This window comes from Diplotaxodon limnothrissa, linkage group LG17 (genome assembly GCF_057381915.1).
Source record: "Diplotaxodon limnothrissa isolate DT_005_m linkage group LG17, D_limnothrissa_male_GT1.1, whole genome shotgun sequence".
Classification (NCBI taxonomy): Eukaryota; Metazoa; Chordata; class Actinopteri; order Cichliformes; family Cichlidae; genus Diplotaxodon; species Diplotaxodon limnothrissa.
Window position 1 is genome coordinate 35,739,062 of NC_140612.1, and position 26,911 is coordinate 35,765,972.

Below are 26,911 nucleotides of genomic sequence, written 5' to 3' on the forward strand. Positions count from 1 at the left end.
TTAAAGCGTTGCCTTCATATCAGCTCGAAGAAGTCGGGCCATTTCTTCTGACATGAACAAGTTGTTTTCGCCCAGAAAACTGTGGCTTCCTGGTAGGGCTGGGTCATATCATACCGGTATAATGTTGGGCAACGATAGAAAAATGAAATACCGCGATAGAATATGCTTGATGGATTGTCGGAGCATTACGGCTATCGTAGGCAGGAGCCTCGCGGAGTGATACGTACTGTGCGTCAACATAATATTACCGTATTGTGTGTGCATAACCTATAAAGTTTTGTAGATATTATACATGGTTATGCTGAGGATATGTTGGCCAATTTCCACTGGAAATGCCTTTTGGTTAAACTGTCAGCAAGGAATTTGTATCTGGACTGCCAAATTTTTATATAACTTTAATGCACATAAAACATCTGCTTGTTTAAGAGAAAATACATTGATGGGGGGGGTTTGCACTAATAAAGTTGTGGAGTTGTAAAGTATTTTGTCTAGTGTCAATTATATCATCAGTTATATCGTTATCGCAAATTTTCAAATGTATATCGTGATAAATATTTTTGGTCATATCGCCCTGCTCTACCTCCTGGATATTTTCTCTTCTTCGAACCATTCTCAGTAAACTCGAGCGATGGCTCTGTGGGAAAATCCCTGCAGATCAGCAGTTTCTGAAACACTCAGAAAAGCCCCTCTGCCACCAGCAATCATGCCACGTTCAAAGACAAATCCCCCTTCTGATTCTCAGTTTGAACAGCAGCTGGTCTTGATCCTCTCTACATGCCTAAAAGCACAGAGACACAGTGATTGGCTGATTAGATATGTGCACGAGTGAGAAGGTGACCAGGTGTACCACATGAAGTAGCCAGTAAGTGTGTATTTTAGTCACGCTGAAGCAAAGCTTTATAAAAGATTATCTTGGTTTGTTTGGAGGTCCTTTAGCGCAGACAAAACTAAACAAAATTTTTTTACACATTTGTGCTCTGATGCAACGCTTAATCCTCATGTATTTGGTAATGTTACACATTGTGGGTTAAATTTTATGCCACAGCAACTATTGACTCGGCATCCAAAAACATGCTAACTATGATAGCATGTTAGCATGCTATCGTAGTTAGCATTCAGTCCAAAGTTTTAGCAGGTGTTAGCATGGCTGTAAACTGTAGGCTATGGCTGTATCTGAGCACATACAAAAGTTCCCACCTAAAATCAAAATTTCCATTCATTATAAGGCCTCACCTGAGTTTATTTGAAGAGCTGTGGTGAAGACCAGTCAGTAAAGCCATGGGTCTACATTTTCTGCTGTTCTTGGCTATAAAGCTGTCAGTAATAATGCAACCTCTTTCTGGAAATTATGATTACACAGGGGTTGCGGCCTTCCACCAGGGGCAGCTCAGAGGTAACAGAAGATAATGTCATGGATTATCTTTCCATGCCCACATTTTTATAACGGCTGACGTCTGCTGTGACCTCACCCCTTCCTCCTCTTTGACACGAATACACACAATGTGACATTTGTGCCGTCTCTCTCGTTCTCTCTCTCTCCTCGTAGTGTCACAGAGACGGTGTCTGTGAGCAGCTCTTATGGAGGCGGTGGAGATGACGAGGACCAAGCCCTACTGGACCGCATGGCCAAACGTGAGGAGAGACGGCAGAGGCGCATGAAGGAGGCGCTGGAGAGACAGAAACAGCTGGACCCCACTGTGACGGAGGGCAACGACAGCACCGCCACGGAGAAAAACAGCGCAGAAGAGGAGAGGCCCTCCTCCTGGCGTAGGGGACGTTACCGTGACAATGACGACGAGGCTGAGAAGATGGAAACCTATAGCTCGAGAAGAGAGGAGGAGAAGGAGCGAGAGGAGCCGAGGGAGGAAGAGCAGGCTGCCCCTGAAGGGGGAGAGGAAGAAGCGGAGGGGGTAGATGAAGAGGAGGAGCAGCCAGTTGCAGTTGTGGAGGACAAACCAAGAAGGTCTTACTTGAGAGACCAGGTCAGTTATCAGGTCACCATTCTTCTTTCATGTCAGACATTAAGTTAAGCTGGTGTAACCGACAGCCTTGGCACATTTGATCCTTGTTTCTATAGGCTTCAGCTGAAGAGCCTAAAATTCAAAACAAGGTATGGTTAGTGATTTGTTGTCTTTTTTGTTACCTTTGATTTGATCGCTGAGCTTACTTTCAAAGAACTGCTATAATCCTTTTTCATAGGACTTCGCCGAAGAAGACAGACATTCGGTAGTCAGTGAAAGTTCAAATCAGACCAAGTCGTCAAATTCAGAGGCTGGGGAGGATACAGTAGCATCAGGGGAAGCTGAAGAGGTACCAGAGGATGATAATGTAGATAATTCACAGGGGAACAAGCCTATGTTACTAAGAAATGACAGTGAAGAGGACTTTGAGGTATCTGAATCAGAAGATAATGAGGTATCATACATGCGGTAAGAACTTCAGTAGAGGTGTGATGCACAGCACGTGAAATTTCTTTGGATAACTTCAGTGTCTAACTAGACAGAAATGTTTACATGTTAAACCTCTCAATGAGACATCTTGTTGACGTGTTGATTTATGACACTGAAATTACCCGGACACCTCGTGCCGTCTAGCATGGTTTGCAACATTTGCAAACTGGTAATGACAGGTCTGTGTTTGATGAGGTGCGGTTTACAGCCGTGTGGTCAGACTTTTCAAAAGGTTAATGCTATGCTCCACAGAGTGGTCACATTTTTTTTCTGCATGTCTTCCACCTCAGCCATGAGTGCAACAACACATCACATTACACTGGCTCCACTTCAGCAACTCAGTGAGGCATCAGGTCATCTTTCGATATCTGTCAAAAGTTTAAGATTGCAATAAACCCTTTTGTACAGGGCACTAGTGTTGTCCCTTAGTTGATCCAATGTCTGGAACAAGCTCCTTTAGGCCGTATTCCATCACTACCAGCAGATTGCTTCACTCACCAGTAGTTTTAGTGTAAGACACCAGCTTGTCTGCAAACCGTCACCAGTTTTTGCAGTTGAAATTCAAATGTTCGACTGTCCTTCTTAAAAGTAAAAATTATGCCTTGACACTGAAAAAAAAAAACACATTTCAAAAGCACAGTGTTTAGTATTTATTTATTTCTGTTTGTGGTTTAGGCTGCACTTGTTGCTGCTTCAGTACAAAAGTTGGCAAGGGTGTGCAACAAGTTGGTGTCTTCCATGCAAAATGCGGGTGACCACTGCAGTTGCCTTTCAGTTTTTGCTGCTGCATCATATAGTTCTTTACAACCACTTTCATCAAGCGACAGCAAGCAACCTCCCATAACCACTCGTTAACTGGTGGACGAATGTACATTTTCCCTAGTATCTGGCAGTTGCCAACCAGTTGCCAACCAGTTGCCAACCAGCCTGTGTAACTGGGGCCAGTTCCTTCTGGTTGAAAAAAGAGGGTTTGAACTTGCCTATTAGGGGTTACCTGGACATATGGCTGTGTTTTAATGTGGATTCACCACTTCAACATAGACAGATAGATAGCTATGACAAAAATAGGGAAAAGCATATTTAACTGATGACGTCAGCATTTTATATTGAAATGGTGTCAGTGCAAGAATAAGAAAGTTTATAGCGCTTTCTTGGTAAAGATTCATAATTTGCATTACATTCATAATATATCCCATGGTCTTCAAAATTTGACTGGATATGTACTTCACAGAAATAGTAATTATCACATATAAGACTTTAATTATGTTTCTGATTATGGACAGCAAATGGATGTAGGAAATACCCAGCTGGAGACACTCCCAGTGTGATCACATGTTAGATAATCCTTTGTCAACAGTAATCCTGGAGTGGACGTAGTGTGATGTGATGTTCTGTGTTATTTTATTTGGGCGTGCTCTCTTTCTCTTATGGGATATCATGTGATGTCACATGATTGAATCCAATCACACTTCACTCTATGCACCTTTCTGCCTACCTTTGTTGTTCAGTATCACTCTATCTTGCTTTCTGTGTGTGTGTGTGGGGGGGGTGGCTTTAGGTGAATGAGCCCAGAGAGGAGAGGGAGGATCAGAGGAAGCACAACGGAGGGCTGCATGAGGAGGCGCCTCCCAAACAGCACAGGAAACCTGAGAGGACCACCAGGTACACAACAGCAACAAAAGCACACACTGTCTCATTGTCACCCTGAGGCCAAACTGGGGATAGCCCAGTCCTGTGAATTATTCAAGCGCCTGAGCTGTCAGCAGTATCGCTCAGATTCGTGTGACAGTTTGACGCTCTCTAATTTGTGAAAAATCATAAAGACCAGAATGCAATTTGTATTTACACTGTTGCAAAAATGTGAAGATTGCCAGTAGTTTGTGTCATCTAACTCGATAAATGTTCTGTTTTTTACTGCAGACAAACAGAAGTTAGGCTAATATTTTCTCATTTTCAGTTCAATATTTTGTCACCTATCTGATAATGGTTATTTAAGTCCTACTAAAAAAGATAATGATGCCTTTATTCTGAAGCAACAGGTGACTAATTCGTTAATGAAACCTGTATGCATGAATAAAACACACAGACTCAATGAATGTGACTAATAGCAGCTGCGCTTATCTAATCTTTCTTGCAAAAAAAGGCTAGATATAAAAAACCACTTAGCTACAGTGCTGTGCATAAGTCCTGAGCCGCCACTCATTTCTCATTTCTTCATTTACTTGTATTATTTGAGCAGCAATTCTTCAGGCATTTATAAAGGTCTTTCAGACTTTTTCTTTGGACATTGGCTGTTTTTCACACTTTTCAGTCCTTGCACCCGACCATTTTCAGAGAAATGTTTTTGTTATGCTACTTAATGCTGACCTGTGACTCATTCAAGCATAAAAAAGACACCTAACTCCAGAGATGAGTCAGTGTTCTGTCTACACATAACCAATAAATTTATCTTAAGGTACTTTATTGCTAACAAGCAACATTTGTTCCCAGATCTTTAGTTGAATCTGCAAAAAAAAAGCAAAGAACACAGTCTAACAGACATGAAATAGCTTTTTTAATCTAAACGACTATTTTAAGTCTCAAAAACTTGGTATAGCTCAATGTAAAGTGTGTTCTTTTCAAAATAGAGGGAATTGTAAACTCAGAAAGTACATCAGATCCAGCATGGAATACTAACCGGAAACATGTGATTGGCAACTGCTTCGGTGTTTAATGTGACAATAATCAGCAAACACATTGTCAGTGTAGTAAAACACAAACACAGTGGAACACCATCAGTCATGGATTGGCATCCCCAGAGCCTTGACCACAACATTACTGAAGCAGTGTGGATCAAATCAGCAGAAAATGGAACAAAAGGCAGTAAACATCCAAAAAAGAGCTTTGGGTGTCCTTCAAACAGGCTGGAGAACTATTTCTGAAGACTACTTAAAGAAATGAGAAGAGAGTTCAGGCTGTGTTAAAGAATTAAGGTGGTCATACCGAATATTGATTTTCAAGTTCATTAGAATTCCACAAACTCTGATTGTGCCTTATATATTGTATTTTCATTTGTGTTTGCACATTTCAGCAAATTGCTGGACTTATTTCTGCACAAGTTTGATTTTTATGAAGAAGCTCAAGACCTTTGCTGATATATCAGTGACTCTACTCTTGTCCACTTGTGGAAAAGTACTGCAGTAACTTAATATACCAGACCCAAAGGTCAGCTGAAAAGATCAAACTACAAATAACCAAAGCTCATTGTGACCGAGTGCGAGGAGAGGACAACAGTCTGTTGATAAACAACATTATGTACTGCATTTTAAAGGAAATTAGTTTTATCAGACAGGAAGTTATGTATGAGGCTGACATTTATCATTTATTGCACAGGCTGGTGTGAAAGTATAAACATGTAGCCCGAGGCTTCTGAAACATAATTGAAAAGCAAATCTCATTCAGACTTTCAAGAAAAACACGTTGTTTTTGTTCAGCTGGCAGAGTGGCCGTGTTTTTCTGTCACAGGTCACCTGCAGTGAGTTCTCAGGTTGAAACACTGGAACGAAACTTGATACCGCCTGTAACTTTATCTTTGCAAACGTGATTGCATTTGTTTGTTGTGTGAATTCCATGAAGGCAACATCTTCTTCTGGTGTGCATTTGAATACCTGGATCAAAAGGCAACCAGCTTTCCACTCCGACCCGTGTGCTGACCTGTGTTTTTATGTGTCCTTCCCAGCCGCGGCAGCGTGCGCTCCCCCGAGCCTTCTGCGGGTGATGACCCGGACGAGGACGCCCGCCTGGAGGCGGAGCGCAAGCTGGAGGAGCTGAAGCGTCGTCGCGATGATGCGGAGAGCGGGGAGTTTGAGAGGATGAGGCAGAAGCAGCAGGACGCCGAAGCTGAGCTGGAGGAGCTGAAAAGGAAGAGGGAGGAGAGGAGAAAGGTGCTGGAGGAGGAGGAGAGGCAGAGGAAGGAGGAAGAGGCAGAAAGGAAAGCCAAAGAGGAGGTGGATGTTTTGTTTTGTTTTACTTAACTTTTAAGCTGTTTTTACTCTGTTTTATCCCATCTCTATGTAAATGTTTTGTTTAAAAAAAAATCATGATGTTATAAAAGTCTGAGTTTCAGGCAAGTGGCCGATGGACGCAAGTCTGAGTGTCATCTTACAATCGGTGGGAGACTGGAATCAGCAAAATTATTGTGCATGTGCAATGAAGTTCTGAACTGGTTGCCTTCGAAGTGGATGTTTCAAAGATGGGGACCAGTTCTCTGACCACCTGCAGTCAGTTGTTGTCTTCAAAGCAAATTTGATACATCAATAAGAGCAATAAGTTGCTATGAGTCTCTTCTTGTGATAATTGGGAACTGTGATAAATGTAAAAAAAATTCAAATCAATCTCTGGGCTACCACCAACTGTTCTTAGACGCTAAGAGGTTGCTGTCCTGTTTTCTCTCTATTATGACTGAATTATCACACAATTCTGGTTTTCAGTCATCTTTTCCTTTTTTAATATTGTTCTTTTGTTTGTTTGTGTTTGCCCTTTCATCTTTGGATTAAGCCACATTTCTATGCAAATGGCTTATCGGAGTCTCCGATATATCCATGAAGCTGTCCCTTTAAACTTGAAAAAGCATGAAAAAGCTACACATCCCTGAACTATATGTTTACGTAGTTACAGGAAAAATTGCAGTTATTCAGTTTTGTAGCCCAAGAAAAGAAGCTTGCTTTCTAATTTGGATCTTGTTGAGTCCAGATGAAACACCTGCTGAGATATTTGTAAGCTCCTGCACACGCAGTGTTGTGTCTGTTCCCATTATTGTTATAATAAAAAAAAGGAGGGGCTGTAGTTGGGGATAGCAAGTCTCGAGAACGGCCCATCTCTTACAAATGAGTCATTCTGCAACAATAACACACCGTGTGTGCTTAAACCTCTGACTGGGCCAACAGCGAAAGATCGAAACCAAAAAACCCCAAAACAATCGAAAGAAGAATGGACTTGAATGGTTTTTATTGCCTGCCCACACAGCTGTTGCAACAATCAAATTTCAAATGCAGACATCAGTGAGAATGAAGTCAACAACCGTCACTGCAGTCTTTTACATTTTCTCATGCTCTGCACCATGTTGATTCATCCCTTTGCACCTGTATGAGCAGAAACCCATGCATCACTCTCTCTCACACTTGCACCGCTGTGACGTTATCTCGCCATACGTCTCCGTTATCATGACTCAACCTATTTGGGTCCCCGCTTGTAACTCACATATGTCATTCCTCTGTCTCCTCTTCTTACAACATCCTCGTCCTTGCGTATCTCAGACGCGATAACCTCTGCTTTCCTTCGTGTTCCCCCGCTGTACCGAAACGCGTCGCTCATTTTCGCTTGCAGTCAGCTTGCGCCGAGGCCCCTACATTCTCGCTATTACCCTGACTGGTCTTCTTTGTTGCTCTTGGCTCCGAACGTGGCGGCCCATCTCTAGCTATCTGCCCCTGTTCTTCTCCTCTTGTGTGATGTTAATTAATGAGGCCTTTTGGTTTGTAATTAAAAGATAGCCCAGAGATACAGAGAGACTAATTAACCAAGACAAGGCTGCCGGAGAGGGCTGATATACTGCCAAGCACCAGCCCTCTTCTGAATACTGTACAAATGATTCATACTTTTTTTCCTTTCTTTTTTTTTAACTCTTGATAGTCTGCTGTATCAGGCTTTTCAAAATGCCTTTTTTCTCCCGAGGCAGCCGATGGCTGTAAATAAGAATTTACTCAGAGTAATTGAATTCGAGACTGACCTGCTTCATTTGATAAAATAAGTAAATCAGTTAGAAAGTGTCTGGGTCGGCTGCATTTTTGATTGTCAACTGCCAGTGACATTTTCTTTATCATGTGATAGCCTGTGGCAGCATAAGTATGTTTCCATTTAGTTAGAGTCGATACAAGCAGCTAGCAGACACAAGCTACCATTACCTGGCAGGACTGCTGTAATTAAATTGACCAACGCGTTCCCTGTCAGAGACACTCAGAAATGCCTGCCATCTCTTTCTCAGGAGGAGAAGAGGAAGATGAAAGAGGAGATCGAAAGGAGGAGAGCAGAGGCGGCTGAGAAGAGACAGAAGGTGGATGACACTATGGATGGAGAGGGCAAACCGTTTAAGTGTCTCAGCCCACGAGGATCCTCTCTGAAGGTCAGTCCAACTATCTTTGACTTCTCACCTCAGGTTTTCCATTCTGGTACTGCGCATATGGGTTAGGATAGAAATAGAAGCAGCAATAGAAATCAAAATACAAAGATCATTCGGCGGCCTGAACAGGCATATGTCACTGGCAGATTTTTTTCAGCGGGGGCTAACAAGCCGATTAGGCAGAGATTAACTCTGTTTGTTGTATGAAAATGCAGTTCCTGACTGACTTTTATTCCAGTAAAGCCTGAACCATGAAATATTTGCCAGATTTTTTTTCGCTGGATTATTAACTGAACCTTCAAATTTAAAAAAAAAACATAAATTTGCAATTGAGTTTTAATTTCTGTAATTTTTCCCAAAACTGATATTTTTGTGCAATGTATTGCTCACAGTAGTCATGCTTACGTCTTATTGGATACTGCAGGGTTTTTAAAAAAAAATGGGTTAAATCCATCTGAGCTGTTTTTAAAATCAGCATCTTAAAATGGGACTAAAACATTTGCACTTAATGGCTGAATACATGATTTATTGTTGACCTGTAAGGATAAGCTGAAATGCAGTGAAGCTCTTAATAGTTTGATGAAGTATGATGATGTAAACTCTAATCATTCAAGGTAAATTAGTTTCAAACTGCATATTTTTCATCCTTAACTCAAATAAAACGTGCAAAAATGTTTGGAAAATTAAGTGTTGTAATGCTAAGCTAATCTTTACATCCCTGACAGGCCCCCACACTATGTATGAACACACTATAATGACCACGCTAACACTTGTAGCTTTGGTTAAGCAGACAGTCAAACTATTAATACATATTTGTGCTTGTGTTTTTGAATTGGACAAGTGAGTAAAAGCACGCACTTCATCTAAAACTATCAGGCTAAATTGTTGCGACCATGAAAAATCAACTTGTGATCCTGCTGCCTTTAAAATGACTGCTTTAGAGACAGGGACCAGGTCAACAACCACTCAGTCAGCTGTCGTCTTCTAAGAAACTTTACTGATCAAAAGCCAATAAGACATTGTCAGGCTCCTATCAGTCTGCTATTAGTTTGTTATTCAGTGGGGTTAAGTTGCCAATTACATGTGATTGACAACCAGTTAGCAACCAGTCGAGAAAAGTATTGCTAAGAGACATGTCACAGACGAGTTGTGCTCATCAGTAAAAACTGGCTCAAATTTATTTCAACATGCTGGCTGCCTGCCTCCATTTATAAAATAGATGGCAATTATTTGCAAACCTTCACCATTTTGTCTTAAAGTGATTGCAGTCAGGTTGAGTCAGAATTGAGTCAAAAATTAATTCACTGGGCAACCACTGATATTTTACTACATTGCAAGTGGCATCAAAGCTAACAATCAAACCAGCATTTGCATCCAAAGCTATTTGACAATGTAGTGTAGTGAACAGCGGGTGAACACTTAAATAAGTTTAAGGCTTAAAACAACTTTATAGCATTTGCGTGCTGTACTAAACTCCATTTGCACTGGTTCCTTTGCAGTCGTCAGCAGAACTCTGTAAAAGCTTTCCTGCAAACCTGCAAACACCATCTATCCTTCAGTGCAGCAAAGCCTACTCTGAACATTCAAATATTTGGAGAGATTAACCGCCAGGTGACTGGCATCTGCACAAGTGTTATCTAACTGAGATAAAGGAGTGGATTTCATAAAACCAGAGAGAGAGATGCAATAATCAAACTGTAACTTGTTTTTTTAAAACTGTCTAAATCTAAACCCTTCTCGAGAAATGCACGAAGAAAAGTTTCCCCCCAACCCTCCCCACCGCCTTATCTAAAGATAAATGTTTGTCACTGCAAAGGAACGTTTAATCAACTCAAATGTGAATAAATGTTTTCAGTTTTGCCAAAAGCCAACTCCCACGCACACAAAATCTAGGGGGATTTTTTAGCCAGTGGAGAAAATCTAATTAGTGACAGTTAGCTGTAATATCCATCTGGCCCATCCCAGTGAGACTCTAGACTAGAGGTTTGGCTCTAATGGTGTGTGAGCTCTGATTGTATTAGACCCAGGCACTTCTTTTAATTGTGGTCACTTTGTGAACAGTAATTCTCATGCCCCCTTCACTCCCTTCACAGACAAAGCTTTACTTTGTCGTCATGTTCACTGTACGTACAAGTGTTTCTTCGTGACTGTGTTTGTTTGAGTGCATATCTATCTGTTGTGTTCTTCACGTACACGGAACATATGAACAGTTATGGTGCTGTGTTTTGCTTTGAGTTAATTTGTGTGTTTTCGCAACAGATGAAATAATCCAAAAAAGGAGGGGTCTGGAAACTCCATAAATTAAATTAAAATCATATAGCTAATATGAATGTTGCCTTAACAAACATTTGCAGACACATTGCGTCTTTAGCATTTATTAAATGCCACATATTTCGATGTTTAGTGATTGTAATATCTGATATGAATTTCGGTTCAGTTATTCAGCTATTGCAAGGCATCTGAATAGTACTGACTAGCTAGCTAATTTTTGCTAGCAGGAAACACGCTTAAAACAAAAGGTACTCACTGTCTCGTAAGTACCTGAAAAGCTAGTTCCTTAATGCGGTTAGTACAAAAGGATATCAATAAAGACAAAACGGCATCTACCTGTCGCTCAAAACTGAAAATGGCTTGTTTGTGTGTAGTTTTTATTAAGATGAGTTTGAGAGCAAGCAGATCTGTCATGAATGTGAAAATGTTTTTGGATTGTAAGCAGGTTATAATATTGGGGTCATTTTAACAAGCAGCGATTTTTGGTACTTAAATGGGGGCTAAATTTAAACTCAGAAGGCTCATATGCTTGGGAGGTAGCTGATGCATTTCACAAAAAACGAAGTAACTCATTGTTAATTTAAGAAAATGGACAACCCAAAAGCCCAGTAGGTCGGGTATATACCATATAAGCACTAAATCCCTGGACTGTCTCCACTATCCCTGACTATAAAGGAACATAAAACCACAGAAATTTAAGTTTGAACCTTTTGTTATTATAGGAGCACAAAATACGGGCGTAATAATCCCATAACTGTGAAGAAGATAGAGCATGAAAAGCAACTCTAATCTATTTCATGCTGAAATACCTTTTGCTACATAAAGACAACAGACAACAACAGATCTGTTTTTCTCTATATTGGCTCACATGAATTGGAGCATATTCTTGCTTGATTTATGTGCAGAGTGAATTTCATGCCCCTTTGGTTTTTGTTGAACCTGTCCAAAGGCTACTTCCTATATCAAAATGACATGCATGCCATTGAAGACACACACTTTACTCCCCTCATTTCTTTTTGCTATTAGGTGCTTTTTGTTTGACAGCTGCCATTTGGTGCCTCCTGTTACACTAAAACGTTAAAAAAAAAAGACTGTCTTACTATCAGGAATCAGCTCCCAGTGAAACTCTCAGTCCCGAGAGCTCGCCTTCATGTTATCAGCAGTAAACCACCATAACCCCGCTCTGTATTGTAGATAAAGCTCAGTGTTCTGTGGCAGAAAAGGACAGAGGGACGAGATGAAGGACAGGCAGCAGGGATATGCAGGAAAGCGATTAGGGTTAACAGGATTACTGTAACTGCATTCGGATGGCTACGGCTCTTTAAAATGCGTCTGAGAATGGGGAATTTCCTGTCAGGGAGTATTTTTGGGAACTCCCACATTCGGTAGCAGTCGAGTGCAATGGCCTTCTTCATAAAGAGAGGGGAAGAGGGCCTTTTTTTCTGCTGTTTCTTCTTTTGTCCCTATTATAGGGTTTTGTGTTTTGTGTGTGTATGTGTGCATCTAAGGAACGCATGTGCTGCCCTCTCTTTTAGCCTTTTGTGCCGTTGATCATAAACAATCCTCAGAGATTCCCACAGACTAAAGGCAGAGAGAGCAAAGCGTTTGCTGTGGGGTGGGGGTCAGTTTCTGACTGTGTGTGCATGTCTTTCAGAGCATTTTGCACATAGAGGGAACAGTATCTTGGTGCTGCTCAAGTGAAGCCAAATTATATTACGTATGAAGGAAAATAATAATGAGATATTTACTATTTAAAAACACACCCTGCAAAGAGATTGCGGGAAATAAAGTTAAGTGCATGAAGGGGACCTATTTCTTGTCTGTGGTATATACTCTTACGATGATGGATGTTCATAAACATGGTCAAAGTTTAAAATATTGAGCAGAAGTAACCCCTGTATGGCAGAAGCTCAGGGCTCACACTGCTTTATTCTTGGATCTGTAAGCTGTCAATGAGAACAGATATCTATAATATGATCGTCTCAGGCACACAGCTCTGGCTGCAAGCATAGCAGCTCCACCCACCTTCTGTTCAAATTATCTGTTTGCCGGGTAAGGCAAAGGGAAGTCAGCTTGAAGTGGAGGGAAAGCGAGCTGAGATGGCCTTAGGTGTCACAGCAAGCCTCAGTTTAAAACAAATGAGGATTATTATGAACTATGTCTTTGGTGGAGTCAAGAAAAACAAAATCTGAAGCTGCACACAGGTTAACAGATCCCCTTTATGTTATTAATCATCAAAGCTTAGTGACTGTTTAGAACTAGGCGTGTCTACATGTTGAAGTTAGAAATGAGTTCATATTAACGGTAATAAAAGGATTGATGCACTTGAATCAGCAGCAGGGATGCTGTAATAAATATCTGAAGTGTGGTAGAGATGTACTGCATGCAGCGGAGCAATTCTGATGCAATATTTATAACTCACAGATTTCTAACCTTTCTTTACAGATTGAGGAGAGAGCCGAGTTTCTAAACAAGTCAGCACAGAAAAGGTAAGCGTCATCTTTTTTAGTCATGTTGACCTCTACTAACAACGCTTTTTAAGCAATCCTGTTTTTGCTGAATATGAACAATACAATCGAGAGCTAGACCCGAGGGTCTGTAGTGTAGGACGTAAAGCCCAAACTGTATGTAATGTGTATATCATTTTCAGGGCATTTAGATTTTTCATGCACTGTATGTTAATTTCTTGCTTTTGCCCAGCAGCACAATGAAGGCGTCTCATTGTCCTGTGGTGTCCAAGATAGACAACAGGCTGGAGCAGTACACCTCAGCTGCTCAGGTTAGCTCTGCATCAGCTTTGAAAACACTGATGGATGGATGGATGGATGGATGGATGGATGGATGGATGATGGATGGAGTTGTTTGTCATTTTCAACAAGTTTCACGTACGTCTCCTGTGCAATCCCAGCCCATTCTTCTTTGGCGAATCTCTCAAGCTCCTCCAGATTTGATGGTCTTCTGACACAGATTTTTTGAATGGGATTCAAGTCCGGGCCTTAAGCTGCCCAGTCAGTAATGTTCACTTTAGTCTTCTGGAGGAGTGATGTGTGTTTTGTGTTGTTGTTTCTTCAGTCCTTCCACCTTGATAAGATTCCCAGTTCCAGACACACTGAAGCATCCCCAAAGCATAATACTCCCACCACCGTGTTTTTAATGTGGGGATCGTGTTCTTTGGGTTGTGCACGTCTCTCGTCTTTCTCCAAACATAACCAGAATCTCTATAACCAAAGAGCTCCAGTTTCATCTCAGGTGACGGACTTCTAGTATACCTAATCATTCTCGAGGTTTTCCTTAGGATACTTCAGTCTGGTTTGAAGGTCTACAGGCTCACAGTTCATTCCCTGTGCGAGGTTCTAGTGATTGTCTTCTTTGACATCACAATTCCCAACTTGGTTAAGTCATTCTTTTGTGTCTCTAGTGTCTTGGCAGTTGTCCTGGGGTCTTTAGACACATTTCTCACTAGTTTTCTTTTCAGAGTCTTTGAAATCTTTCACTGCCTACCTCTGCCAGCCTTGCTCTGTGTGGCTCTGTTTGAATTTCTTGATGATACTTCTCACTCCAGTCCTCAACACTTGGAAACACTATGATAACTTTTTATATCCAGCATTTGCTTTGTGAGCATCAGCAATTGTTTTTCTCAAGATTTCTTTTGTTTTTGGCACGATGCTTTCTCAAGTGACAGCTCAAACCCTCACAAAGTTTTTATATTGTGTGTAAATTGGAAGATAACCCTCAGTTTTAACTTGACTAAATCTTACAAACCCTGAGCATCACAAAGTTAAAACACATCATTGCACAGCAATGGTTTGTGCTATGGCTCAATAATTTATCTGTACATAAATAGATATGTTGAAGCAATCAAAACATCATCATAGCTCCACCCACATTGCACATACCAGTCACTGATTGATCTGTGCATCTCTAGTGCAAATATCCAATATTTGTCAAAAAGCAACTATGCAGAAAAAGTAATATTTCATTCCGTAAGCGTTTTAATTTGCTTGACTAAAATGTGCCTGCACTGCCTATTTTTGGCTATCATTCTGGAAATATTATTATCATCAATCCAAAAGTGCCACTCCTGAGCACAACATTCTACTTTGACTCCCCAACTTAGCCAAAACATAACAAAGACGTTGCATTGAGTTGTTAGTATTTATGCTTTTTTCCTGAGCTTTTATCGTAGCTTAAAACCCAGATTTCTGTCTCCTCAGAGAGAGAACAAGGAGTCTCGATCCCCTCGCTCCGGAGCCGTGGATCTGCCCGTGGTCACCGACAGCATACGAAACATCAAGAGCATGTGGGAGAAAGGCAACGTGTTCAGCTCGCCTGGAAGCGGCGGGAGCACATTCAAGGTAAAAAAAAAAAGAAAAAAGTAAAGGTGGTGCAGGATGTTAGAAAGTTGTTGAAACTTTCTGTGTGTATGAGCGAGAGAAGGACAGACAGGAAAGAGCCCAGTTCACTGGTCCTTCCTGCTCTGCCCCGCTGCCAGTGATGACCAGGCTTGGCTGACCTTTGACATTGTCCAAACAGGAAGCAGCTGTGATAAAGACAGGCGTAGCGGGCCGCATCAACGACTGGCTGAATAAAACCCCAGAGAGCAGCAAGACACCAGGAGGAAGGCCAGCGGTAGGTCAACGCTGTATGAGCACAGTACACTTAGCACTCACCTCAGAGCAAAATCCAGAACCAGAGCACATGAAGGTAGTGGCCTGCATTAGGGTTAGGGTCATCTTTTAAATATCATAAAGTTGTCATGGAAAACACAAGTAGTCATTCTTCTGCCAAAGTTTGTTTTGTTTTTCTCTTTTGTATTTTGTTTTTCTTGGCTCTTATTTTGAAGTGGGTGGTGCTTGGTTGGCAGAGAGTGATGCCACTGGCCTCTGTCAGAGACCCACCCCCGATGAGCCTGGTTCTGCCTGCTTTCATCCTGTTAAAAAGGAGTTTTTCCTTCCCACTGTCACCAAGTGCTTGCTCATAAGCGGTCTTTTGATAGCTGAGGTTTTCTCTCTGTTATTGCAGACTCTTGAGATGACTGTTATTATGACTTCACGTTATATAAATCAAATTGAACTGAATTGTACACCAGTCACGATTTAACAAGTTGACCCAGAATCCAATGACAGCTGGTGGGTTTTTCTTTAACTGTCAACCAAGGCCAAATCCCACTGTGGCCTCTACACCCTCCCATTTCGCTGGGAGTGTGAAGTGCTGTTGAAGGTTCTCTGAGGCCATCCTTGTGAAATAAAACAGGTGTATGGGCAGTTATCCGACATCGCTGCTGCTCCCACGTTAGACCAGTTGGCTTGGAACGGCTCTTAATGTAGCGGACCCTCCACATAACAGTGAGAGTGACTAGTAATAATGTGCAGCATTCCCTCTCCTGCTCCAGTCCCGCTGTCTTTTTATGCCTGTGTCATATTTACTGCTGCTTATGTTCTGTGTAGGACATGTTTTATGATCACTTTCAAACGATGCAGTGAAGCAGGTCAGTTGGACGCAGGCTGTATCCTCTCTCTGACTCCACCTGGTGGCCTCAAATAAAAATGAATTATGACGTGTGTGAGCTTGCTGCTCTCGCAGCTGTAATTTCCAGCTATAGTGCGTGTGGACAGTGTAGACGTGGCATCATTTTCAAGCATTTGATGCTAAACCCGTTGCAGTGTTTGCTTGCAGACAATGATTGAGCTTTTTGTCCTGTCCTTCCCAAGTGTATAGAAACATTTAAAGCTGTGACTTTATCCAAATATTCATGCTGGAGCATTATGCTGTGTGCTAACATTGTTAAAACAGAGCAGGGGAAACTTTCACTGCACATAACTTTATGTCCAACGTGACAGCATTAAGACGTCTTTCTCGAGTTTTACTTGGATTGCCTCAGACTATTGATTATCGTGTGAGCGCTTTTTCCTCCACACAAACCCCTCTCCGCTTGATCGCATCGGTCATTCTCTGCGCTCGTTCCATCCTGCCTACATCTCAGGTACACCGCCACTGCTGCCACACGATGAACATTTTCAATCAGAGCTCCAAATGCAGAGCATGCACTGATAATGCGCTTGCTTTCTGACTCTCCCCCTGACAGGACCTGAAGCCTGTTGACGTCACCAACAAGAGGAGTCTATGGGAAAACAAAGGCGCCTCTCCGGCCAAGGTAGATGTCATTAATATCAGCCCATTTACTTGCTTAACATGAAGTGAGATTTGTATAGGAAAAGATCCAGATTAGTGCTCCACGTACTGGAAGAAGTCCAGAATGGAGTTTTGACTCTGCCAAAACAGTTTGCGGTCTTGGATGGCTCTCCATATATATTTTTTTGCTCCAGTTTCCTGTCGTTGTCAATCAAAGAGAACATTTTGTTAAAGAGATGAAGTAGAAATATTAGATTAATCTCATGATGTTTCGACCCTGTGTGGCATTACTGAGAGTAACAATCACGTTTATGTGTTTTTTTTGTTTTTAAAGAACTCTGATAGCTAGTTGACCTCACCGTTAAATCTGGAATAAGCCTGGAGAGGTAAAAGAGAAACTATTCTATGTCTTTTTTGTGTCTTTTTTTTTTTCAAAGCGCTTATGACTGAATGAGCCCACACTGCTTTGCACTGACTTTTTTGTATGTGTTTTGTTTTGTTTTTTTGGCTGTGGTTGGACATTTTTGAGTTTCAGTCCAAAGTTAGAGATTTGTGATCTAACGTGTATGTCACTTTTTGTGCCTCCTTGACTCGCAGTGTTTTTAGAGGCTTTTATTTTGACGAGCAGTACACTTTGAGCCACTTTCTGCAAAAAGAGAAAAGAAAAAAACTAGAAAGAAATAGAAATCTTTTCAATTGTTGTAAAATAACACACACAAAGTGGACTTAGTCAGTTTAAAGAAAGGTTACACTGTTGCCTCCATTAACATCCATAGGTTATTAAAGCCGACGCAACAAAATCCAGAAGATTACATCAAATTTACATTGTAAATTTACAAAAAAAACAAAGAGTGTGCCCGTTGTCCAACTGCAGGCTTTAAACTTTTCACAAATGGCTGCATCACATCACTGCTGCTCCTTCTGACGGCCACAAATCACCGCTCTCGAGCCAGCTCAGCTTCACTTTACTTTTTATTGCCCTAATGGAGGAACTGTTTACAGCATTCTTTACAGGAGAGATGCCTCACTGGGGTGTGCAGCGGCAGCTCGACCGCTGTGAATCACTGTTATCGCCTCTGATTTTCAAACACATTTGACTAAAAGCTGATGGGAATGATCTGTTTTATCGAATGTCTGTGTGTAAATTTAAACTCTGCTTAGCAGAAGTGGGGAAAAAGGCTGGATATCCACCATAACCACTCATTTTTCTACAAACTCTCTTTTCCTTCTTATCTGGCAGCCTTGTGTTGCCGCAGTAGCTACAGCGCAGGCCAGAGGCTGTGGTCTGCAAGTGAGTAGTGGGGCTGGAGGACACCAGGCGGTGGTCTGTGCTGATGTAAAAAAAGGGCCCTGTACAGGAAAAGTGGTGGTTAGAGTTTTCATTAGGTAGTGTGCTATGCTGTGACGTCAGGGAAGACAGCAGAAACGGGTGGGATAGGCGCAAGAATCCGTGGGCGAGGTGCAAGTGGAAGTCTTTCTGCATCTTCGCTGGCTCATTAACTTCTTGTCTTCGTGTTTTCCAGGTGGCAGGCAGAGGGGAGACCAAATCAGTTGCTAATGGTGAGTTTTTCCACGCACAGGCATGCGTGCGGCCGCTCTGAAGAGTTCAACTTCACTGGCTCATTCTGAGCTGGGCCACTTTGTCTGCTTTCTTCATTTGTGTAATTGAAAAGACTGGGGGATTTCCTCAATCCACAGGGGTACACACTTAATCCTTTAGTTGAGGTGGAAATGTGGAAATGAAGTTAGACAATCGACTAAAGGACAAGGACATCGATTATCTCATTGTGTACAGGCAGGAGCTTCTTGTAACAAGCGAGGAGCGACAGAAATTCACGTGTTCGCTTGACTCCCCCAGCAGCAAACTTTTCCACTTGTGTTTGTTTGGACACATGTCTAAGCACTTAAGCATTTTAATTTTTGTCGGGATTAGAGGCATGACCTCACCTGCGCTTTGACTTACACAACACCGTGTGTTCCAAAGCGCATAACTGGTCCTCCCACAGGCAGCCGTGCAGTATTTCGGTTTGCGGTTTGGCCTTTTGTTTGGCTGCTGCTTTAGGATGCCACTTACCCATACATTGTTTGCTATTTTAAAATCAGATCCGAGCACAGCCTCCTCCTCCTCAGGCAGAAGAGAGCTTTTGGCCTTGAGAGATTCCACACATGTCAGCGTAATGCGGTGTTTGTTCAGAGCACACACACACGCGCACACATAACCAATTTCACCTTTATGAATGCTCTCAACAGCCTTCTTGACACCACTCAGACCTTTCAGCTTTTCCACTCTTGCACACGTCCACGTCTGTTGCTTAGATCCGGGCAGCGTTACAAGCAGCATTCCTGCCAAGCCGGTTTGTCACATTAATAACTGGTATGTTCGAGATTAGCACACCATAGCAGTCTGACTCAGAGGATGAGAAAGGATTTGTTTCTTCTTTTTTTTAATTTATTTATTTATTTATTTATTTTTTATTTCTTACTAAGAGTTGGCTGTCACACCGTACAGACATCTGACACCAGAGTGGACAGCGTGGAAGTTTACAGCCCACCCGCTCTCCACATGCTTGGAGAGTTTCCAAAATTATGTAGACACTTGAAAATAGGTAGAATTCAATGCTTACTGAGTGTAGCAGTTTATGAATCAGGGTGCACAACTTATCTGCTGTCCTTCAACAATGCAGAAATATTCAAAAGAATTGCTTGTATTCGACTTTTTTAATAAATCAGAAGTAACCAAGGGTCTTGAATGGCATTAGGACCTCTGTTAATATTATTATGTGGCTTGTTTTAGATGTTGGATTGAACTATGAAACAGGGAACAAAAATAAGTACTTACTAAGTGCTTAAAAACAACAATGCTTTGAGCCAAACAGTCGTGTCAGTAAACCTGTTAGCATGATTGCTGGGCTGAGAGAAAAAAACATCTGCAATAATTTGGTGGTTAACTGGAGAAACTGAACGTTTTGACCTGATGATGGTGTTAAATGAAAAGTTGAATTGAAAATTAGTACGATAACAATCATGTTCCTAGAAATACAATACTATGCAAAAATCTCAAGCCACTCCTCATTTCTTTATAGTTTGATAGAAAAATGGAAAATAGGTGCAGTGTTTTATTGAAACATTGAAGTACAGCATATAAGGCAAAAACAGATTGTGTACAATCCTCATGAGTGTGAAAGTCACCATTATTCTTCAACACAATCTGTACTCTTAGTTTTTGTCATCTCTTAAGGAGTAATTCTCCAGGCTTGTTGAGGGGACATTCAAAGCTCTTCTCTGGATGTTTACTGCCTTTTGCATCGTTTTCTGTCAGGACAATCCCACATTGTGTCAGTAATGTTGAGATCTGGGCTCTGGGGAGGACAATCCATGACTGATAGTTTTCTGGTGTGTGTTTTTCTATCCCGATATGTTTGTAGTGGACTGAGAGTGTGTTTGGCATCATTGTCACAGTGAAAAAAGAAGCTGTTGCCAATCAGACACTTTCCTCGTTCTGTTGCATGATGGAAGGTATTTTGCTGCATTCATAATTCCCTCAATTTTGACAAGACCCCAACACCACTGGCTGAAATGCATTCCCCAAATCATTACAGATGTGTGTGTACTCACTGCTGTTCATATATATTTTGATGACGACTTGAACCAAAAATATAATTTGTAATCATCGCTCCATAGGTTCACTTGCCACTGATTTTGACACCAGTTCTCATGTAATTTGAAGTACCTCTGTGTCATGACTTGACATGACTTCTTTCCACTGGGAGCATTTCTGATATTAGTGATCAGTAGATGGATTCAAAGAAAGGCCATCTTTCAGATCCTGCGTTAGGTCTTTGCTTGGATTGTTTCCTGTTTCTTAAGGGCACGACTTACTCTTTAAAATTGGTTCTTTGCTAAGCTGTCTGTTATTCCATTTAACTTAAATGATTCATAGGTCAGCGTTAGGTAGCTTAACAAACAAAAAAGTTAATTTCTCTGTTACAAGGGGTGGTCTTTTAAAAAATATAAAAGACCTTCGGGAAACTTGAAGAACTCTTGCTCAAAACCAACAATATTTCACCAAAGTCTTGCTCCTTGTAATCAAAATATAAAGACGAGTGGTGAGTCAAGACTTTTCCACAGTACCATATGGAAAATTAGCAAAACTATTTTGACTCCTTGTTTTGAAGTCGAAACAAGTCCAATAAACTCAGACTTCTGTGGAGCCAAATTTAAACACCTCACTGCTTGGTTTAACACAGACCTGTGTGGGAATATGGACTTGGAGTCAGGCCACTGATGTACTCGTTTTTGTGTCTTTCGATAGGTATGGGACACTAATGTCTTGAAGGAGCCACTAAAGCTGGGGACCACGACAATCCAAGAATCTTCTTTGACTTTTCCTTAAGAACCAAATGCCACACCCCCAGGAGGGACCCCCAAGAGCACGCAGGGACAGGACAGACACTGTCCGAGCACTGTACCGAAACAGCATCAGCATATTGTTATAGGCTTACCACGTATAGTGCCTTTGCACAATAATTTCTGCTTTCTAAAAAATTAAAAAAAATAAAGTATGATAACAACAAAATGCTGTGAAATTTGGACATTTAAAATCACTAATTACTTTATAAAATCCTGCCAGGAAGACAATAAAACTAATAGAATTAAGATTTATGTCTCGTACTCCGTGCTGAGTGGATGAGTTCAAAAGTTTCCACATTCCAAAGAGATGGGCGATATCACTTCTCTCCCTCAGAATATTTTCCATCTCTCTCTTTTTTTATTTATATTTAAAGCAAAAGCTTCACACAATGCTATATTATTCAACGTTCACCTGTTCAGGATAGAAATATAAGCACTTCTAGAGTTTAGCTTATTTCACTTTTATTGTCTTACCAATAGTGCAGCAATGGTCTGAGTAATATATGCTAGCACATGTGATGTTTTGACTATGACCTATCATACTGTATCATATATAACATCTGTATACTTATAACAAAAGGTATTTTTTGCTTTTTTTATTCATTCACCAACAGGCAGTTGATTTTGAAGGTGACAGGAGTGTTGGATATTCAGAAGGCCACTTTGACATTTATTGTCCTTTCATGTCATTTGTTTTTTTTAATTTATGTTTTAATGTTTTTTGGGGGGGGGTTTGAGTTCTTTCTAGCTTTCGAACACTTTAAAACATCTTCAGACATTCCTCTTAAAAGCAGTTGCACGTGGTGCCTTTGCTGCCTTAAAGTTTTATGATGTAGGACATGTTTTTTTAATCTGCCTTTAACTTCTTTTTTGCCTCTATGCACACTCTTATGCTCAGCAATACTTTTCATATTGAGGGCATACAAAGTAAAATCAGGGTGCCTAAAAATATAGCAAGGTCATAGTAACAAGGATATTTACCACTATCTAAAACTTCTGGCCTTATGATTGCAATGACAGCATTTAGGACAGCCGAGGTACAGTACTTTAAAGCCTCCTAGCAGCTCAGCATGATTTTGACTTGTGATTTTTCACGTTTTCGCGCAGCACAAGCTTATAAGAATATGAACTGTTTGTCAGGGCATTAAATTGATCGGTGTTACTGCTCAACAATCTGACAATCACATTCCATGGCTCCTGAAAAGAGCAGGGGAGCTGGACCAAAATATTTTTAAGCATGATAAAATGTGACGTTTTTGTATTTTTTTTAATGTAATGGTTTCATAATGTTGTGTTTTGTTTTGTTTTCTACAGCCTTGTGTCCACTTTTTAAATTTCCATGTTTAACCAGACACTTGTTCCTTGTGTAGCGCTAAGCCTATGCAGAATACATTATCTGTAGTCTCTCTCCAAATGTCATACAAGCAGGCAGTTTCCAAGCGGAGGAATGTGTTGAACATTGTAACCTTGACTCAACAACAGCAATAAATACATTGAGGTATTCCACATTGTTGAGTTTCCTTTCACACCTTCACTTAATACACTCACCAGATGCTTCTCTATAGTAGTACCAGGCTGGACTGCCATTTGCCTTCACAACTGCCTTTGTTTCTTGTATTCTGAATCTCTTGTTCCACCACATCCTAAAGGTGCTCCACTGGGTTGAGAACTGAACACAGTGGAGGACATTTGAGTACAGTGAACTCATTATTATGTTCAAGAAACCAGTTTGAGATGATGTGAGCTTTGTGACATGGTGCAATGTCCTGCTGGAAGCAGCCATCAGAGAATTGGTACTAAATTGGTCATAAAGGCACAGATATGGTCAGCAACAATATCTGGTGTTATAACCATATATAATATAATTTCTTCCTCCCCACTCTTGCCAAGTACTTCCTCACAGGAGGTAATCTGATTGTTGGGGTTTTTATCTCTATTATTTTAGGGTCTTTACAATATAAACAGCCTCAACTGTTGTGATTTGGCACTACATAAATAAAATGTAATTGAATTAAATTGGCATGAAACAGCCCAAGAAAATACCCTCACACCATGACACCACCACCACTGGATGGACCCATGCTTTGCTAGTACTCGCTACAAAAGGATCGATCTGGTAAAGGGGTGGGCAACTCCAGGCCTCGAGGGCCGGTGTCCTGCAGGTTTTAGATATCACCCTGGGTCAATACACCTGAATCAGATGATTAGTTCATTGCCAGGTCTCTAGAGAACTGCAAGACATGTTGAGGAGGTAATTTAGCCATTTGAATCAGCTGTGTTGGATCAAGGACACATCTAAAACCTGCAGGACACTGGCCCTCGAGGCCTGGAGTTGCCCACCCCTAATCTAGTACCTTGCTAGTACTAGGTTGGACCCTGTTTGCGTTCAGAATGAAAGGGTATTAATAAAAGGTCCATGGATTTGTGTTATTTATGCCAAATTCCCAGCAGCTGGGGGAAGTCTGGTCATTCTCCTCTCATCTCCTGTATCTGCTCAAGGCATTTTCTACAGCAGAACTGCCGCTCACTGGATAAGGCCTCCACCAAAGTGGAAACACACCTCCACCTGGCTATGCCTAGAAATCCTGTCCTTAAAATTAATATATAATAGGCAATCTTGGAAAAAGTTGAATATAATGAGTTTGACGATGGTCAAAATCGCAAAAACATGTTTCTGTATGAAATTATTTGGCTGAGGTGTAATTGAAGGTACAAGTTTGAAGGCAATTGTACTTCCACTCCAGCAGAGCACAGCTTTGTGGTGTCATTTCTCTAAAGGAACAAAAACCATGACGTTCTGACAGCCCTCTTTAAAATGACTCTAAAGTGAAAAGTATTTCCAATTTCTCCCATCATGTGTAGCGGATTACGGTGAGCACTCAAAGGCAGCATGTCTGTCCAGGTATAACTCATCTGTCTGCCTCCAACAATAGAACTGACCATCCTGACCAGTCATAGAAAAGATATGTGGTCACATGACAAACAGGGCTGTATTAAGTGTGCGCTGTGGGTTGGGAGGCAGATGATTGAACTTGTCTTTGTCTGGCAGCTGAAGAATAAGACCAGTACTTGTGGCTAATCCCATTTTTTCTTCAAGGAATATATAGGAGGTAAGAGTTGAGCATGGCCATCATCTCAGGGTGCATGATGTCAAAAAGGCCAATAATTGCAATTAAAGCGCTCCTGAGTTAGATACGTAAAACCCATCAGCATGATCAAACGATTACCTGTTACTCATACGTAGTGAGATGTAATGGATCAAACTGGCTTGGCCATTTTTATGATGACTTCTTCTTTTTTTTCTGTATTCTAATCCAAACTGTGTATATCACGCTGTGGAAGGTGCTAAGCTCGCTCCTGAGACTTTGGAGTTGGTTGCATGCTTTTGGCTTTAACTTAATGCTGCCTAATGCTGAAACCAGCACCCGCAACATTCTTGCCGCTGTCAGACTCTCTGTTGTTCCACAGTTTCAGCCAGATGGGGACTGACCGCATTCATTAAAGCAAATACACATTTAATACCCGGCCATGACAGCTCTCATACATTGTGAATTCTTTCTGGGTTTCCAGTTAGTATTATTCTTCAACCAGATGGCCTTCTTTCATTTCAGCTTTCTCTACCTTTCTTGGTCTCGCTCACTTTTTCTTCCTTTGCATTGGCCCTTTGACGTCAGCTGCTGAGTTTAGTGCCACAAGTAACCACACTGGGGCCTCCACAGGCGCCGCGATGTGTGAATTTGAGCACATATGTAGCAGAATTTAAACAGAAGCATACATTTGGGGCAGTAACCATATACAGAAGGTGTAAATATGGCGTGCAGAGATTGAATGTGCAGCTGGTCAGGACGGCATCCAGGCAGTGGGAGCGAGGGTGGAACTGGGGATGTGGAGCTAATTTTATTTCATCATCCATTCAACGTGTGCATGAGAACAAATATCTGTTACCAAATATGACTTTAAAAAGCAAGAGAGTCTACCCAGAGGTATTGTGAAAATGTTTCCCCAAACAATCAGCTGACCAAACTGCAATGGCAAAAATAGCCTGAGTCACAGCTCATTGATTTACTGTGAGTATGCGCGAGGTGAGCCAAGCCCATTGTCTGGAGGAGCTGTTCAGCACCTGTTCAAAAGCTTGCTCTGTTATTCTTATAAATAGACCCTCGCCCTCGGTCCTTCTATTCTGACCCACTGACATTGGCGTTTACGGTTCGGTGATTTATAAGCATGTGGAAAAAAAACACGGCCCCAGGAGGTGCTCTGCGCAACCATATTTCCGACATGTAACTGTTACATATAAAGAACCTTATTGAATCCCTTCCTCTGAGCAGCATGACCTTGACTCTGACATTTTGATGGTGTTGTTACAGAAGCTGGATCGACCGTGTTCCTATGTGAATTTTACTCTATGTATGATTTCATTTTCTTAATGTTAGGTAGCTTTCTCTGATTTCAAAGGGATACACCAATGATTACTTTCATGAAGGACCTCCACGAGAAACAGATAAAGACATCAGAAATACATTTGTTTGTGCTCTTTATCAAAATAAAGGTTGTGTTTTTACAGAGGGAGGTATTTACAAAACTATATCCTATTCCTGTGAAAGAAACGATGAAAAATTAAAAGAGAGGAGCTTGAGATGTCTTGACCTATGATCTGATTATCTATAAAGTTGTGAATAAGAACGTTTTCAGGGGCTGGATACAGTTCTGTGAAAAATTATGTTCATTCTTACTGCTTCCATGAAAATGCCATAATACATTAAATACTTCAAAACTTTGGTGTAACACAATAAAAGAGGCAATTTAATGATCAGTTTTTAAACAATTCAAATATGAATTTAGATTTTAAACCATGTATAATTTCCAGGTATAAAATGTAAAAACAATGCAGAAGTGCCTTAGACTTGCATTTATTCTAATGGCCATTGAGGGGGAACTTTTGTGGTTCCAAATAGAAGTCAGTTAATTCACTGTTTTCTTAGTGAATTAATGGGCTTCATCACTAGAATCAGATCCACCCCTCTACCTTACCCAGCTTTTGGCTTTTGTTTCTATTCTGAATACATTTTTTTTAATATTACAGTGAATGACAGATGTGCCAAGATGGCTACATCTGAAATCTCAAGCGTCAGCCTTCAAAACAGTAGTCCACTCATGCGTTAGGTGAACACACACTTCTTTCAAACCCCACGCTACAATTTTGTAACACAATCTTTTTGTTACAAGTCTAGCTTAACCTTCATGACATCCTCATGGCTGTATCAAGGTTGCCCTCTAAGACTTTAGAAATCGAAATTCAGAACAGCAGCCACTCAGCCTGAGTAGTACAGATCATGACAAGAAAATTGATTTCTAAGTAAACAAAAAGAGGGTAATGGCCGCTTAATAAACTGAGCTTGTACTGAAATCAAATACAACTGCTTTTAAAAGAAATATATTAAGTTAAGCATTGCCATCACGCTAAATAGCACCTGTTATGATGGAGATTTCTTGC

General features: G+C 41.1%; 1 protein-coding gene across 2 annotated transcripts in view; it reads left to right on the forward strand.

Moving 5' to 3' along the window:
* Window positions 1–22,910, forward strand: part of cald1a (caldesmon 1a) — a 67,676-nt gene extending 44,766 nt beyond the window's left edge. The window contains exons 4-16 of one of the 2 annotated variants that reach the window (XM_085376136.1): window positions 1,547–1,982; window positions 2,078–2,110; window positions 2,200–2,310; window positions 4,009–4,112; window positions 6,169–6,436; window positions 8,470–8,607; window positions 13,321–13,364; window positions 13,579–13,654; window positions 15,090–15,230; window positions 15,409–15,504; window positions 16,961–17,035; window positions 18,538–18,567; window positions 21,320–22,910. In XM_085376136.1, coding sequence (XP_085232262.1) covers window positions 1,547–1,982; window positions 2,078–2,110; window positions 2,200–2,310; window positions 4,009–4,112; window positions 6,169–6,436; window positions 8,470–8,607; window positions 13,321–13,364; window positions 13,579–13,654; window positions 15,090–15,230; window positions 15,409–15,504; window positions 16,961–17,035; window positions 18,538–18,567; window positions 21,320–21,400 — 1,633 coding nt within the window. In that variant the 3' untranslated portion in view covers window positions 21,401–22,910. Of the gene's footprint in view, window positions 1–1,546; window positions 1,983–2,077; window positions 2,111–2,199; window positions 2,311–4,008; window positions 4,113–6,168; window positions 6,437–8,469; window positions 8,608–13,320; window positions 13,365–13,578; window positions 13,655–15,089; window positions 15,231–15,408; window positions 15,505–16,960; window positions 17,036–18,530; window positions 18,568–21,319 lie in introns of both variants that reach the window. The other variant, XM_085376135.1, reaches the window with a different exon arrangement.
* The last annotated feature ends 4,001 nt before the right edge of the window (window positions 22,911–26,911 follow it).